The 17,220-nt window shown below is 41.6% G+C and overlaps 1 protein-coding gene across 1 annotated transcript in view; it reads left to right on the top strand.

The window, feature by feature from the left end:
- xkr6b (XK, Kell blood group complex subunit-related family, member 6b) overlaps window positions 1–17,220 on the top strand; it is a 498,270-nt gene that overhangs the window by 421,890 nt on the left and 59,160 nt on the right. The window contains exon 2 of the mRNA XM_059981653.1: window positions 9,308–9,504. Within this exon, the coding sequence (XP_059837636.1) occupies window positions 9,308–9,504 (197 nt within the window). The remainder of the gene's footprint in view (window positions 1–9,307; window positions 9,505–17,220) is intronic.

Raw genomic sequence — 17,220 nt, 5'->3', positions numbered from 1 at the left:
CCAACCAGTCAAAATGCTCTCCGCTCTACAGCTATAGAAATTTGTAAAGAGTCTTTGGTTACATACTAAATCTCCCCAAACTTCTAATGAAGTAGAACCGCTGGACTGTCGACTTTGTGATTGGGACCCAAGATAGATCCCCTGAGATGCTAGTGCTCGGGAGCTTCAGGCTGCTCACCCTTTCCACCGCTGACTGGAGTGTGTACTCCCAACTTTGCTTTCCACAATCAACTCCTTGGTTGTTCTGACATTGAATGCAAGGTTGTAGTCACAACACTACTTAACCAATCAATCTCATTCACTCCCATCGTCATCTGAGATCCTACCAACAACAGAGATGTCATCTGTGAATCCATAGAGGGCACTTCAGCTGCACTGTCACGATGTAGAGTAAGGCAATGAGCTAAGCATGCATCCTTGAGATGGCCTTTTGTTGATTGTCAGCTAAGTGGAGATGTTATGACTGATACACACTGACTGTGGTTTTTCAGTAAAGAAATTGAGGATCTACTTGCAGAGAGAGGTACAGAGGCACAGGGTCTGAAGCTTGATGATTAGTACTGGGGGCTGGGGGGGGGTTTGCTGATGATGGTACTGAATATGGAGCTGTAATTGATAGACAGCAGCATGACAAATTTGTGCTTATCTAGGTGCTCTGAAACTGACTGAAGACCCTGTGAGATTGTGCCTGCCGTAGGTCTGTTACAGTGGTAATGAATTGCAATGGGTTCAGCTTCTTCCTCAGGCAGAAGTTTACACTGCCCATGCCAAGCTTCTCACATCACCTCGTTACAGTAAATGTGAATGCTAATGGGTGACAGTCGCTGAGGCACTAGTATGATTGCTATCCTTTTTGAAGCAGTTGCCATACAGATAGGATGCTTTCTGAGGTGTATATCAATGGGTACATACAAAAGTCTCCTAATGAAGTAAAGATGCTGGTGTGCTTTCTTGGCTGGGACATCTGTGTGGACCAGGACAAGCTATTGAATACAAACCAGAAGCAGAATCAGATTCATTATCACTGACATATGTCATGAAATTTGTTGTTTTGTGGCAAGCAATACAGTGCAAGACATAGAAACACTACAATTAAACGAATAACTAAATAGTGCAAAAGAGGAATAGTGAGGAACTGCTCATGGGATCATGGACCATTCAGAAATCTGAGGGCAGAGGGGAGTAAGCTGTTCCTAAGACATTGTGTGTGGGTCTTTAGGCTCCTGTACAACCTGCTGTGAACAAAGGCAACCCTTGTACAGGCAGTCCCCAAGTTACGAACGTCTGACTCACAGACAACTCATACTTACGAACGGAGGGAAGAGAACGCTGTCCGCCATTTTAAGTCAGATCACGACGCCGTCCTCCACTTTAAGTCATTGCCGTTAACGCTGTGCTGAGTGGGTAACTTTGGACTTGGCTTAAATATTTCTTAGCAAGATTCACCCTGACCTCCCCCCACCCCACCCTTTTCCAGTCAGCAACTTGTCCCATTTAACCTGTCTCAGTGCAGGTGGATTTTAGGACCCAGAGCAGCACAAGACCCGCCGCCCATGACTGCTGCTGTATTTTTTTTATTAAGTGAGATCCTGAACAATAGCCAGAAGCCAGATCAGAAATGCTGAGCATGTCAACTAGTTCCTAAAGAGAACTCTGACAGGCCAATCAGACGGTTCACTGCTGCTCAGCGATAGAACATAAAATCCACAGTTTTCTGTTCTGTTCACATAAAATGATCGCTATTGAAAATAAAATGGAAAAAATAAAGTGATTGGAAAGAAGTGAAATGCCATCGGTCATTGGAAAAGCTTTAGGTTATAGTCGGTCAACGATCGGAACAACTTTAAAGGATACAGGTAAAGGATAAAGTGAGAATAATGGCGCATGTGAAAGGCCCTGACCCGAAGAAAGCTACAATTATTACTTAGCAACGCAGTGGCTTAATGATTGAAATACGTACGTTTCTTAAGTGTTTTATATGCATAGTAGGGTAAAATATATGCTACATACTATGACAAACATTTGACTACCCAACGCTAAATAATACCGGATGTACTTGTTCTGACTTAGTACAAATCAGGGTTAACGACGGACTCAGGAACGGAACTCGTTCGTAACCCATGTACTGCCTGTACTTGGGTTTCATGGATTTGACAACAGCATTCGGTACAGCAGTTTGCCAAGCTCTCTGGCATATGCTATCAAGGGATGTTTTTTTTATTGCTGACATATTTCACCTCAGTGGCCAGGACCTGCTGCAAGAAATCCCAATTGTGTATAGAACGGACAACGGGTTTTTCAAACTCAACTGGTTCAAGGCCAAGAGCAAGGTCAGCACCACCACTCTGATGGAGCTTCAGTAGGCAGCTGACACAGTGCAACTGTGAAGAAGACCTTCATTGTACCCTGAACGCCTTTGCCCAGACACATAGAGCCCTGGGTTTTGTTTTGACTATTGAAAAAGACAGGACCCATATCAGCAACTGCCCAACCAACTCTTTACCCAGCCCTCCATAAAGGTTGATGATAGCCCCCTTGAAAGTGTAAAGCATTTTCCTAATCTTGGCAGCATTCCCTTCTCAAAAGCAGACATTGACTCAGAGATCAACCCACTGGCTAAGTAGTATTAGTGGAACCTATGCAGGATTGAGGAAAAGAGGCTTTGAAGACCATGACCTATGGGTTCAAACAAAACTTTTGGTCTACAGAGCAGCCAGCCTTCCTACAGTATTGTATGGAGCAGACTCATGGATCACCTACAGTAGATACCTGAAAGCCCTGGAGCACAGGAGCTTTACAGAAGGTTTGAGGATCAGCTGGAAGGACAGACGCACTAACACCAGTGTACTGGAGGAGGCCAACGTGAGCAGCATCTCCACCACGGTAACAACTCCGCTGGATAGGTCATGTCATTCAGTTGAAGGAAGGTCTGCGAGCCCCTGGTGGGCAAAGGACAACATTAAAATCAGCCTGAAGAAATTCAACTTTACATCTAAAAACTGGGAAGACAGTGCACCCAGTAGATAGACCTGGAGGAAATCTGTTCAAGAGGGAGCTGTGCTACATGGAAGTGACTTCTGCTGTGCCGCACAGAACAAATGGCAGCTGTCAAAAGAGATTCCGAGAACCCAGAACACCCAACCACCAACAACCTTACCTCAGTACTTCTACACGCCGGCCCAGCCTTACTAAGGCAGGGATTTCCTGACTTTAATCAGCAGACCAACAAACATTTTCCTTGATGCCCAATGTTTGAAAAGTTTGATGTACTAATGAGTAGGCATTGCCCTGTGAAAATCCTGTCATCCAGAACAGTGAGTATGGGTGCTGGGTGCCCTGTGATGGAGATATCTGAACTGAGGTAGATCAGAAGTTGGCTGGGTGGATTAGTGCTTTGGGATCAGAAGTGTCAGGCTAATCAGCAGGCAGAAGAATATCCTCCTCAATGACCATCAGCATAGGCACACCTTAGGGTGTGTGTTTAACATCCTGCTCTACTCTCTCTGTTGCTGTGACTACATGACAGCATATGTCCAACAGATCTACAAATTTTCCAATGGGTCATAGAATTATAGAAAAGTACAGCATGGAATCAGGCCATTCAGCCCATCTAGTTCATGCTGAATCATTTAAACTGCCTACTCCAATCAACCTGCACAGGGAACCATAACTTTCCATACCCCTGCCATCCATGTATCTATTGAAACTTTTCTTAAACATTGAAATCGAGCTCGCATGCACCACTCGTGTTGCCAGCTCATTCCACACACTCACAACCCTCTGAGTGAAGGCATTTTACCCCATGTTCCCTTAAACTTTTCACCTTTCACCCTTAACCTATCAACTCTCATTGTAGTCCCACCCAACCACAGCAGAAAAACCTGCTTGCACTTACCCTATCTATACCCTTCATAATTTTGTATATCTCTATCAAATCTCCCTTCAGTCTTCTACATTCCAAGGAATAAAGTCCTAACATGTTCAATCTTTCCTTATGACTCAGATCCTCCAGACCCCACAACATCCTTGTGAATTTTCTCTGTACTCTTTCAACCTTATTTACATTTTTTTCTGTAGGTAGGTGACCAAAACTGCACACAATATTCTAAATTAGGCCTCACCAATGTCTTATACAACTTCAACGTCCCATCTCCTGTACTCAATACTTCGGTTTATGAAGCCAACGTGCCAGAAACTTTCTTTATGTCCCTGTCTACCTGTGCTACCACTTTTAATAAATTATGGTCCTGTATTCCAGATCTGTGTTTTCTACCACACTCCTCTGTGCCCAACCTCTCACCATGTAAGACTACCCTAGCTGGTCCTCCCAAAGTGCAACACTTCACACTTCTCTGCATTAACTTCCATCTGCCATTTTCTACCCTATTTTTCCAGATGGTTCCCACTGCAAGCTCTGATAGGCTTCACTGTCCACTACTCCACGACAGCCTTAATCTTGGTGTCATCCGCAAGTTTGCTGATCAAGTTAACCCCATTATCATCTGAATCATTGATATAGATGTCAAACAGCAACAGGCCCAGCACTGAACACTATGACACTCCACTAGTCACAGGCCTCCCATTAGAGAGGCAACCATCTACAACCACTCACTGGCTTCACCAACAAGGCCAATGTCTAATCCAATTTACTACTTCTTCTTGAATGCTGAACAACTGAAACTACTCAACAACCTCCCATGTGGGACCTCGTCAAATGCCTTGCTAAAGCACATGTAGACAACATCCACTGACCTGCCTTCATCAATTTGCCTGGTAACTTCCTCAAAAATCTTTATGAGCTTGGTTAGACACTACCTACCACACACACAAAGCCATGCTGACTATCCCTAATTAGTCCATGTCTAACCAAATACTCAAATATCTGGTCCCTCAGAATACCTTCCAATAACTTTCCCAATACTGATGTCAGGCTCACCAGCCTATATTCTCCTGGTTTATTTTTAGATCATTTCTTAAACAGCAGAACAACATTAACTATTCTCCAATCCTCCAGTACCTCACCTGTTGCTAAGGATGATATAAATATCTCTGCTCAGGTCCCTGCAAACTTTGCACTTGTTTCCGAGGGAACCTTGTCAGGCTCTGGGGAGTTACCTACCCGAATTTGCCTCAAGACAGCAAACACCTCCTATGCAATCTGCATAAGGTCCATGAAGTTGATGCTGCTTTGCCTCACTTCAGTAGACTCAGTGTCCATCTCCTGAGTAAGCACAGATGCAAAAAATCAATGGAAGATCCATTTGAGATCTCTCCCATCTCTTTTGCATTTCTTATACTCCATAAATATCTCTTTTGTTCCTAGTGCCCATACCTGTTATGCACCGCCTTTTTTTCTCTTAAACAGAGCATCAGTACCTCCTGAAAACCAAGGTTCCAATAGACAATAGGTGCAGAAGTAGACCATTCGGCCCCTCGAGTCTGCACCTCGAGTTCCCTAAACCTATTGTCTTTATCTTTTATTATGACAGGGACATATAAGCTTTGTACTCTCAAAGTTTCACTTTTGGCCTTCCAATTACTAAGTAAACCTTTGCCAAAAAACAGCTTGTCCCAATGCACACTAACCGGATCCTTTTTGATACCATCCAAAATGGTCTTTCTCCAATTTAGAATCTCGACCTGTGGGTCGAGACCTATCTTTTTCCATATTTACTTTGAAGTTAATGGCATCGTGATCACTCTATGCAAATGTTACTGTTGTTAGCAGAATCACAGATGGTGATGAAGAGACATACAGGAGTGGGTTGAGTGGTGTTTTACTCTGGCATTTAAGAAGGGGAAATCAGTGAGTATGCACCAGTCCTCATTGATGTGGAAAAGGTGAACAGCTTTAAGATCCAATGTGTCAACAGCTCAGAAATCTTCACACTTTCACACATGAGATTTTGGTGTAATTTCACACATTTACTGAACAATGTATGACCATAAGACGATAAAATCATAAGACATAGGAGCAGAATTAGGCATTTCAACCCATCGAGTTAGCTCTGCCATTCCATTACGGCTGATCCCAGATCAAACCTCGTACACCTGCCTTCTCACCATATCCTCTGATGCCTGACCAATTAGGAAACGATCAACTTCTCCCTTAAATATACCCATGGACGTGGACTCCACTGCAGCGTGTGGCAGAGAATTCCACAGATTCACCACTCTTCGGCTAAAAAAAAAATCCTCCTTACCTCTGTTCTAAAAGGTCACCCCTCAATTTTGAGGCTGTGCCCTCTAGTTCTGGATACCCCCACCATACGAAACATTCTCTCCACATCCACCCTGTCTAGTCATTTTAACATTCAGTAGGATTCAATGAGATCCCCCTGTATTCTCCTAAGTTCCAGTGGGTACAGGCCCATAGCAGCCAAGCACTCCTCTTATGTTAACCCCTTCATTCCTGGAATCATCCTTGTGAACTTCCTCGGCACCATCTCCGATGACCACACTTTATTTCTGAGTTATGGGGTCCAAAACTGTTGACAATACAGTGCCCTGACTAGTGTCTTATTATCTCCTTGCTTTTATATTCTATTCCACTTGAAATAAATGCCAACATTGCATTTGCCTTCAACCTCAACCACAGACTCAACCTGTAAATTAACCTTCAGGGAGTCTTGCACGAGGTCTCCTAAGTCCCTCTGCACCTCTGATGTTTGAAACTTTTCCCATTTAGTTAATAACCAGCACTAATGTTCCTCTTACCCAAATGCGTTATCATACAGTATTCCTTCTGCCACTTTTTTGTCCATTCTTTTAATTCGTCTAAGTCCTGCTCCAATCACATTGCTTCCTCAGCACTACTTACCTCTCCACTATCTTTGTATCATCCGCTAACTTTGCTAAATCCATCAATTCCATTATCCAACTCACTGGCAAATAATGCAAAGAGTATTGGTCCCAATACTGATCCAGAGGAACACCACTAGTCACCGGCTGCCAACAGAAGAGGCCCTGTTATTCCCACTCGCTACCTCCGGCCTGTCAGCAATACCTCGATCCATGCCAGTATCTTCCCTGTCACGGCATAGGATTTTATCTTGTTAAGCAGCCTCATGTGTGGCACCTTATCAAATGTCTTCTAAAAATCCAAGTCAATGACATCCGCTGCCTCTCCTTTGTCCACCTGCTTGTTACTTCCTCAAGGAACTCCGACAGATTTGTCAGGCAAGATTTCCCTTCACAGAAACCATGCTGACTTTGACTTATTTTATCATTAGTCTCCAAGAACCCTGAAACCTCATCCTTAATAATAGACTCCATCTCTTACCCAGCCACTAAGGTTAGGCTAACTGGCCTATAATTTCCTTTCTTTTGCCCTCCTCTGTTCTTAAAGAGTGGAGTGACATTTGCAATATGCCAGTCCTCCGGTACCATGCCGGAATCAAGTGATTCTTGAAAGATCATGACTAAGGCATCTGTTATCTCTTCAGCAATTTTTCTTGGCTCCCTGAATGTAGTCCATCTTGTTCAGTTGACTTATCCACCTTAAGACCTTTTAGTTTGCATCGTATTTTTACCTTTGTAATAGCAACAATATTCACTCCTGCCCCTGACACGCTGCTAGTGTCTTCCACAGTGAAGACTGATGCAAAGTATCCATTAAGTTCATCTGCTATTTCTTTGTTCCCCATTACTTCGTCATGACAAGATGCAGAACCTTCCTGAGGCCATCTCGAGCAGGCACAAATCAACTGAAAATATTGCATAAATTGTCTGTCGTACTTTCTTACCAAAGACTATGTGTAGATAAGACTGATGGCTTATTTGACATATGTTTAAAATGTTACAGGATTTGGCAGGGTAGATGCAAAGAATTTATCTTTGATGGAGAAATCAGGAATGAGGAATGTATTCTTAAAAATTATTGCTCAGCCATTTAGGAACAAGAGTACTTTTTTCAAGTAAAGCAGAGGAAAAATCATTTCCTGAAAATGCATTGGATCCTGAGACAATTAAAACTTTCTTGCCTGACAGTTTTGCTGTATAAGACTTTGAGGCAAATCTACTCCGTGAAGCTGATGTGCAGTTTATGTCCAATGCAACAGAAGAATGGAGGAAATCAAAGGGATGAAGGACCTATTCCTGACTCTTAAGTTCCTTTGCTCCCAAAATACATTTAATAAATGCTTCAATTTATCTGAATTCAACAAAGCTTTGAAAATGCTAAATGCAGAGTCATTAAGTTAATCACACCTTAATGAGATGCAAGAAACCTAATGAAATACCTTCAATCAGCATCTTGTAAATACCACCTTCGTAATTGATTAGGAGATGGCAAATGATTATGAGAAATTGCCTGATGTAAATTATTTGTCACAAAAATGTAGGCAGTCTAAGTGGTGGTGAGGATGAGTACTAGTTAATTATGTGATGCTTTTTCAGAGGGCAGAAGTGAACACTGGCTAATCACAGAAAAACTTGCATGATTAATCTTGCATTAGAAATGTTCAACTTTGGTTCAGAATGGATAATTCACCCATAATATTTAAACAACAATCATGTGAATATTGCTGGACAATGCAATTCCAAACTGAGGCTCTTCAACAGTTCATCGACTATGGTGTCTGAGATGCTTAGTGCTTTCTACATTGAGTTGTTCTGGAAAGAGATCTTAAGTGGGGAGGGATGAATGATAAAAAGACACTGCCTGTAGACGTTATAGGATGAATGCATCTTATCTAAGTGGTCCCTAAGAGTACTGATTAGGCTGCTCAGTGTCTGGGGCTAACATAAGAAGTCTATTCTTTCCTCTTTGTTAAAATTGCAAATGTGGGTTCACAACCACGGTACTATTAAAGGTAATATTTAATTAGTGTGGTGAACTACATGTACCTGTCTGGACATGCCCCCCCCCCCCACTGACTGCTCCTGTGGCTCCTCCCACAGACCCCTGTATAAAGGCGATTGGAGGCACTGCTCCTCCCTCAGTCTCCAGGATGTTGTATGATGGTCTCTTGTTGCTGACAGTGCTTTCTTCCAGCTAATAAAAGCCTATCTCGCCTCACGTCTCCGAGAGTTATTGATGGTGCATCAAGTAGTCTTCACTTTGTATGGGCACCATGTTTTCCAGGGCTTTCTTCTGCTGCTCAACCATTCAGGACAGGAAAAATGATTGGAATTCCACGCATTGCTCTCCCATATTCCCGCCATTAACCTCCAACAATGTTCATGATCAATAACTGATTCAAGTTTGGTAGAGTACTGTCCAAAGCCCACATATTCCGAATGTATCAATTAGTCTAATTTGGAATACTAATATTTCTGAAGTGTTTCAATCTTGTGTTTATTTCAGGTATATTCGTACAATGTACTTGGGCATTCAGAGCAGGAGGAAGAACGAACACCAGCGCCGATTTTACTGGGCCATGATGTATGAGTATGCAGATGTGAATATGCTGCGCCTTCTGGAAACCTTCCTGGAGAGTGCGCCACAACTGGTGCTACAACTCTGCATAATGATCCAGAAAAACCGGGCAGAAACTTTACCATGTAAGTCTCAATGTTGCATGCACGTGCTTGTCTTGATACCCATTTTATGAAGTTCCCTTGTTTACAGCAAATCCCATGACACAAGCAGAGACTTCCATTATGTGAATTGCTTATTGATGGATTAGGGAATATTATTTACTTTACACAAAATGCATTGATTATAGTGTGGTTAATTTTTTAGGAACTTAACTTTCATGTTATAGTAGAAGTACTATAACATGAAAGTTACAGTACTTCTTAGAAATTGTTTTAGAAAGAATTTGTCATTTTATACCTGTTGTGCTTGTAAAATGTGGTACTCAACCCTTCTGTGTTTAGGATTCCAACATTGAAATTGTAAATCAAAAACGTCATAGTACTTCTATAGTACTAAAGCATTTGTGTTTTGTGCATAATGACAATGTTATGATATGTATTCCACCTTAACTTGCAAATATATATTTGGCAAATATTGTAATTTTTTGCAGATATTGCAGTTTAATCTGCAAGCAAATTGAGGCTTTTGTTCACTTTAGTTGGAAGCATTTGACATAACAGTTCCAAATTAGAAACTGCACGTAACTGCAAAATAAATGATATATATATATTGTATCAACTTGGGTGTGTTTAACTTTTTTCTGTAAAAAGGTATTGACAAGAACTTTGATGCAGCTGAAGTATCTTGTGAACTCTGAACATTTTTAGGAAACATTTTAAATGAACCTTGGATTCTTGTTTGAAAGTCATATTCAAAGCTGTAGGTTGTGATTCACACAGTTGAAAGGCAATTTTTTTTAGAAAGAGTTTGTCATTTTATACCTGCTGTGCATGTAAAATGTACCCAACCATCTTGTGTATAGGATTCCAACATTGAAATTGTAAATCAAAAATGTTATGCTATTCATGTATGAGATAATGATCAAAAAGTAGTGAATACGGTTTTTCAGCTAGAAAGGATAAAGTTGACCTTGCTATGTGGAGAAATAGAGAAAATAATCAAAGTATCAGAATTCTATGCATAAAGTGCTCATCGGAAAAGGTGATGGAGTTAACAAAGTTTTCTTAACCACAAATGCTATTGTGAAAGTTAATGAAGGCAAATAACTTTCTTTGATTAGGGAGTCAAATGTTCATGAACACAAGTTGAGAGAGAAATCATGAATATTCCTTTATACAGCAAGGAACATTCCTCTAGAATGGTTGTCAAGAGAAAATTAAATAGGGTTTGTAAATAACCAGATATATTTCAGGAGATAATTGTGAATGCAATCGAAAGGCAAGAAGGGTCTAATTCCTGATAAAGGCTCTCGACCTGAAACACCAACTCTCCTTAAGTGCTGCTTAACCAGCATTTTGTGTGTGCTGCTCCGGATTTCCAACAGACTTTCTTGTGTTTAGGAAGGCAAGAAACTTTCTTTTGAAGATTGGGACTTGTCCCATTTTTAACTGAGCTTCAAAATTGACCATTCTCATATCTTAAGACTCAAAATTTCTGTTGACAACCACTGGCCCTTTAATTTTCAAATGAGAATAATCATCTGTTCTGAATAATTTATTTAAATACAAAATTAAGTTTGGAAAAATGGACTATGGGTGAAGAGAGATAAATAAAACCAAATAACAAAAAGTCAATGCTATTAATCATTAACAGGAGAAAATCTTCAGCTGCTGGAAATCTGAGTAACAAAATGCTGGAGGAACTCAGCAGGCCAGGCATCATCTATGGAAAAAAGTACAGTTGATGTTTCTGGCCGAGACCCGTAGTCCTCCCAAAGGGTTTTGGCCTGAAATGTTGGCTGTACATTTTCCATAGATGCTGCCTGGCCTGCTGAGTTCCTCCAGCATTTTGTGTGCTCTTAGTCATTAATGTTTCTGGAGAATGGCAGTATGTTCACATATGATATTCCTGTTTCATTACATTTCAAGAGCAAGTTCTTACTTTATGCCCAAGAGCTGTTCTTTCTCTTTAGCATTGCTGGCTACTTCATGTATGCTTGTACTTCTTGTACCCAATATTGCTAAGAAAGTAATGATGGATAATCTTGGGTGAAATCACACTGTCAAGTGTTAATTATTTGCAATATACTTAATGTACAGTCTCAATTTTAATATCTACCCCAATACCAATAAAGGGTTAAGCAAGAAGTCAAACACTAAAAATCGAGATATCATAGCAAGTTGACTCATTTCTGGCCTTTGTAGTATTTAGAAAACTGATTTGGACTTTTGAGAAAGTGAAGTTGATGATTATCAGTTTATGAGGCCAAGTTTACATGCTAATGATAACAGCAGCGATCCCACCTACAGTGGTATGCAAAAGTTTGGACACCCCTAGTCAAAATTTCTGTTACTGTGAATAGTTAAGTGAGTAGAAGATGAACTGATCTCCAAGGGTCATGATGTTAAAGATGAAACATTCTTTTCAACATTTTAAACAAGATTAGTGTACAATTTTAGAGTGAAAAAAGGAAAGGAACACCATACAAAAGTTTGGGCACCCCAAGAGATTTGAGCTCTCAGATAACATTTACCAAGGTCTCAGACCTTAATTAGCTTGTTAGGACTGTGGCTTGTTCACAGTCATCATTAGGAAAGGCCAGGTGATGCAAATTTCAAACCTTTATAAATACCCTGACTCCTCAAACCTTGTCTCAACAATCAGCAGCCATGGGCTCCTCTCTCTAAGCATCTGCCTAGCACTCTGAAAGTTAAAATAAATGATGCCCAGAAAACAGGAGAAGGCTATAAGAAGATAGCAAAGTGTTTCAGTTAGCCATTTCCTCAGTTCGTAATGTAATTAAGAAATGGCAGTTAACAGGAATGGTGGAGGTCAAGTTGAGGTCTGGAAGACCATGAAAACTTTCCCAGAGAACTGCTTGCAGGATTGCTAGAAAGGCAAATCAGAATCCCCGTTTGACTGCAAAAGACCTTCAGGAAGATTTAGCAGACTCTGGAGTGCTGGTGCACTGTTGTACTGTGCAGCGACACCTGCACAAATATGACCTTCATGGAAGAGTCATCAGAAGAAAACCTTTCCTGCATCCACATCACAAAATTCAGCATCAGTAGTTTGCAAAGGAACATCTAAACAAGCCTGATGCATTTTGGAAACAAGTCCTCTGGACTGATGAAGTTAAAATAGAACTTTTTGGCCACAATGAGCAAAGGTATGTTAGGAGAAAAAAGGGTGCAGAATTTCATGAAAAGAACACCTCTCCAATTGTTAAGCATGGGAGTAGATTGATCATGCTTTGGGCTTGTGTTGCAGCCAGTGGCACGGGGAACATTTCACTGGTAGAGGGAAGAATGAATTTGATTAAATACCAGCAAATAACATTATACTGTCTGTAAAAAAGCTGAAGGTGAAAAGAGGATGGCTTCTACAACAGGATAATGATCCTAAACACACCTCAAAATCCACAATGGACCACCTCAAGAGGTGCAAGCTGAAGGTTTTGCCATGGCCCTCACAGTCCCCCGACCTAAACATCATCGAAAATCTGTGGATAGACCTCAAAAGAGCAGTGCATGCAAGATGGCCCAAGAATCTCACAGAACTAGAAGCCTTTTGCAAGGAAGAATGGGTGAAGATCCCCCAAACGAGAATTGAAAGGCTGCAGAAAGCATTTACAAGGTGTGATACTTGCCAGAGGGGGTGTTACTAAGTACTGACCATGCAGGGTGCCCAAACTTTTGCTTCAGGCCCTTTTCCTTTTTTGTTACTTTGTAACTGTAAAAGATAGAAATAAAAACGTAATCTTGCTTAAAATATTTAAAGAAATTTGTCATCTTTAACTTTATACCTTTCGGAAATGAGGTCATCTTTTACTCACTTAGCTATTCACAGTAACAAAAGTTTTGACCAGGGGTGCCCAGACTTTTTGCATGCCACTGAATTTATAAAGTCCATGAAAAGGGCATCTCTTGATATCTGTTGGCAGGCAGCTGCAAAAGAGGCCTGTGTGCAATTGAAAACTTTGTTTTTCTATGGATTTAGTGAGCTGAGAAGATCAAAAGGGCTTCTTTCAAGTCACTGAAGGAGTTCTTTGACTTCTCTGCAGTTACATCCTCTTACTTCCCACAATGAAAATTGGAAGCCGTTTCCCACCCACACTCTGACAGCCAGAGTCCAAGGAGAATTTTCTAAGTCTTCCTGAGCATCATTTTCGTGACTAACGTTAGAGTAAAGTACTTTCTTTGGTAGTTTGGCATGATGTAGCCAAGCTTTTTGAGACTTATTTTTAACTCAGTCTGGCGACTTAAGCTTGAGAGAGGATGCATAAGCTGCCAGCAGTATTGGAGTGTTTTACCGAGGCAGAATTGGTGATATTTTCCAAATGCTTTGAGATGTCTGTTATGATTTGCTCATGGCTCTGATGCTTACAGCAAGAAATGGATCTCTGCTGCTCAGTAAATCATGGGTTAGGTGCCAGCTTTGAGGTCTTGATCTTCCAATGTTTTTTCTGCAGGTGGTCAAAGACTTTGATAGTGCACTGTAGGTGGAGATGGACGTTTTTCGTTTGGGGTTTTCTCTTGCTAACAGGGTTACTTCCAAGTTATCGGAAGAGATCCATGTTGAATTAGCAGGGTAGAGCCTCTGTGAGGGCAAGCGCATCTTTTAGATGTGTGATCCACTTTGTCTGCCTCAGGGAAATTCATCATTTTTCCATCCAGAACCTCGTCCTTACAGTAGTGAAGAATCTTCTCATAGTTTTACTGAGCATTACACATATCAAGAGGTTCAATGACATGATTTTCATCTTAGAACAGTCCATAAAGAGGTGTGCAGGGCATGGCATCAACCATCGAAAGTTGTCTTCTTTAACCTCTCAAAAGTGTTTAGTACTATAAGCCAAGAAGGTTTATGGAGTATCCATTCCAAAGGCTGCTTTTTTAGCTGTCCCCACAAATTTGTTACACTCTCTGTCTCTCTGCTCCATGATGATTTGCAAGCTGTGATTCTCACCAGTTGATCTCAGTGAAGACAGGATCAAACAAGGCACCAACCATTTTCTTTGTTTTCCTTGCCTCCACCTCACTGACAATCAACACCAGAGCACCTCAGCAACGTGTGCTAAAGCTCATGACTCTGCTCTCTCTACTCCCCCGGCTGTGGCCAGGCACAGCTCAAGTACCATCTATACGTTTGGCTGATGACCCAACTGTTGTTGGCAGAATCTCAGATGGTAACGAGGAGGCATACAGGAGTGAGACAGATCAGCTGGTTGAGTGGTATCACAAAGTGAACTAGGGCAACGTGTTGCGGGCATCATCCAAAACTTCCAAATATACTTCTTCTGAACTACTCTCACTGCAATCTGCAGCTTGTAATTTCCCTTTAAGTGATGCAATTTTGAACTGTTTTAATAAAGTAGTGATTTCATGATCTTCTGAAGGACTCAGTGGACTTAACTCTTTGGTATGCAGATACAGCACCCTTAAGTGGACAAAGGTACATTGCCATGGCCAAAGAAGAGGAAGTCAGACTGGAACACTGAGGTATGACAGTTCCTCTGCCCAGCACCTTGTTAGCAAATATACAGTTGTTAGAGAACAAGACTGGCTACCTAACAGAAAGTTTGCTGTATTAGAGGCAACTTAGGAATTGCTGCATTCTCTGTTTCATGGAGACATAGCTCACTCCAGATATGCTGGATAAGTTGGTAAAATCTGAGGGCTTCTCAATACACAGGATGGACTGAACTACTGATTCTGATAAAGCAAAAGGTGGGTGTGTGCGTTTCATGATAAACTCTTTGTGGTGTTCAGACGCAGCGGTTTTGGCACACCCTTGCTCCCCTAGCCTGGAGCATCTCATGATTAAGTTCCAATCAATCTACCTACCAAGAAAGTTGTCCTCTGTGATCCTGACTGCAGCTTGCATACTGTTAAAGGCGGACATTAAGTGAGCCCTCGAAGTACTGAGTGCCACCATCAGCAAACTAGAAACAGCCTACCTGGACACCATTCAAATCATTGTCAGGGACTTCAATCAGACCTGTTCACAGAAATTTCTGCCCAGTTACCAACATATTACCTGCAGCACCAGGGGTCCCAGCTCACTTGACCACTGTTAACTATAATGAGGAATGCCTACCATGCCATTCCTAGACCACATTTTGGAAAATCTGATCGCTTGGCTGTTCTCCTCCTACTTGCATACAGGCAAAGGCTTCAGAGACAAGGACAACAGGAAGGAGACAGAGGAGCGGCTAAGGGATTGCTTTAAGTAGGTGAACTGGCTCAGCTTCAAGGGTTCATAGGATCTGAATGAATACGTCACAGTTACTTTACTTTATTGTCACCAAACAATTGATACTAGAGCATACAATCATCACAGCGATATTTGATTCTGTGCTTTGCGCTCCCTAAAGTACAAATCAAAGTAGATATAATAAAAATTTAAATTATAATTCATAATTAGAAAATAGAAAAGGGAAAGTAATGTAGTGCAAGTCAGGTCCCGATATTTGGAAGTTACAGCCCAGATCCGGGTCAAGATCTGTTCATCAGTCTTATCACAGTTGGAAAGAAGCTGTTTCCAAATCTGGCCATACGAATCTTCATGCTCCTGAACCTTCTCCCGGAGGGAAGTGGGACAAAAGTTGTCACAGACTTGATAAGGACAATCATAGATGAGTGTGCTCCCACATAATCATCCCAGTGTCCCCAACCAGAAGCCCTGGTTAAACCATAAGATCCACAATCCACAACCATAAGGTCTGTGGCTTTCAGATCTGGCAACCAAATAAAATACAACAAGTCTACCTACCATTCCCTGAAAGCCATCTCACATGCTGGACCAAACTTGAATCACAGGGGGATGCTCAACAGCTGTGAGCAGGCTTGAATGCTAACACCTGATATAAAGTAAAACCAAGTGACATATGTGACAACAAAACTTCACTTCCAGAGAGCTCAGTGCCTTTTATGCTCACTCTGACTGTCAAAACATGGTGGAGCCTTCACAAACTCCCACACTCTACAATGACCCTGTGATTTCAATCTTTGAGGCTGGCATGAGAGCATCCTTTAGGAGGGTAAAGCCATGGAACACATCTGGCCCAGACCGGATACCTGCCCTAGTACTAAAATCCGAAGATGATCAAATGGTCTCCAATACCTTTAACCTGCTGCTTTGGCAGTTTGGGATAACCACCTACTTGAAGCAGGCTTCCGTTATGCCAGTGCCTAAGAAGAAGATGGTGACGTGCCTCAATGACTATCGTCCAGTAGCATTTACATTCACTGTGATGAAGTGCTCTGAGAAGCTGGTAATAAAACTTATCAATTCCTCCCTATGATCCACTCCAATTTGCCCACTGCCACAACAGGTCAACAAGAGATATCATTTTAATACTATCATCCCCCAAAACTAATCAATAAGCCTTAATACTTCCTTGTACAACTGACTCCTCAATTTCCTCACTTGCAGACCCCAGTCAGTTCTGATCGGCAACAACATCTCCTCCACGATCTCCATCAGTACAGGGGCACCACAGGGCTGTGTGTTTAGCCCCTTGCACTACTCTCTTTACACTTATGACTGTGAGGCTAAGCACAATTCCAATGCCATATTTAAGTTTGCTGACACCACTGCCATTGGTTGAATCAAAGGTGGTGAAGAATCAGCATTTAGGAGGGAGATTGAAAATCCGGCAGAGTGGTGCCACAACAGCTTCTCATTCAATGTCAGCAAGACAAAGGAGCTGAGTGTTGACTTAAGGAGAAGGAAAC

This window comes from Hypanus sabinus, chromosome 10 (assembly GCF_030144855.1).
Source record: "Hypanus sabinus isolate sHypSab1 chromosome 10, sHypSab1.hap1, whole genome shotgun sequence".
Classification (NCBI taxonomy): Eukaryota; Metazoa; Chordata; class Chondrichthyes; order Myliobatiformes; family Dasyatidae; genus Hypanus; species Hypanus sabinus.
This window is presented reverse-complemented; position numbering and strand designations above follow the sequence as displayed.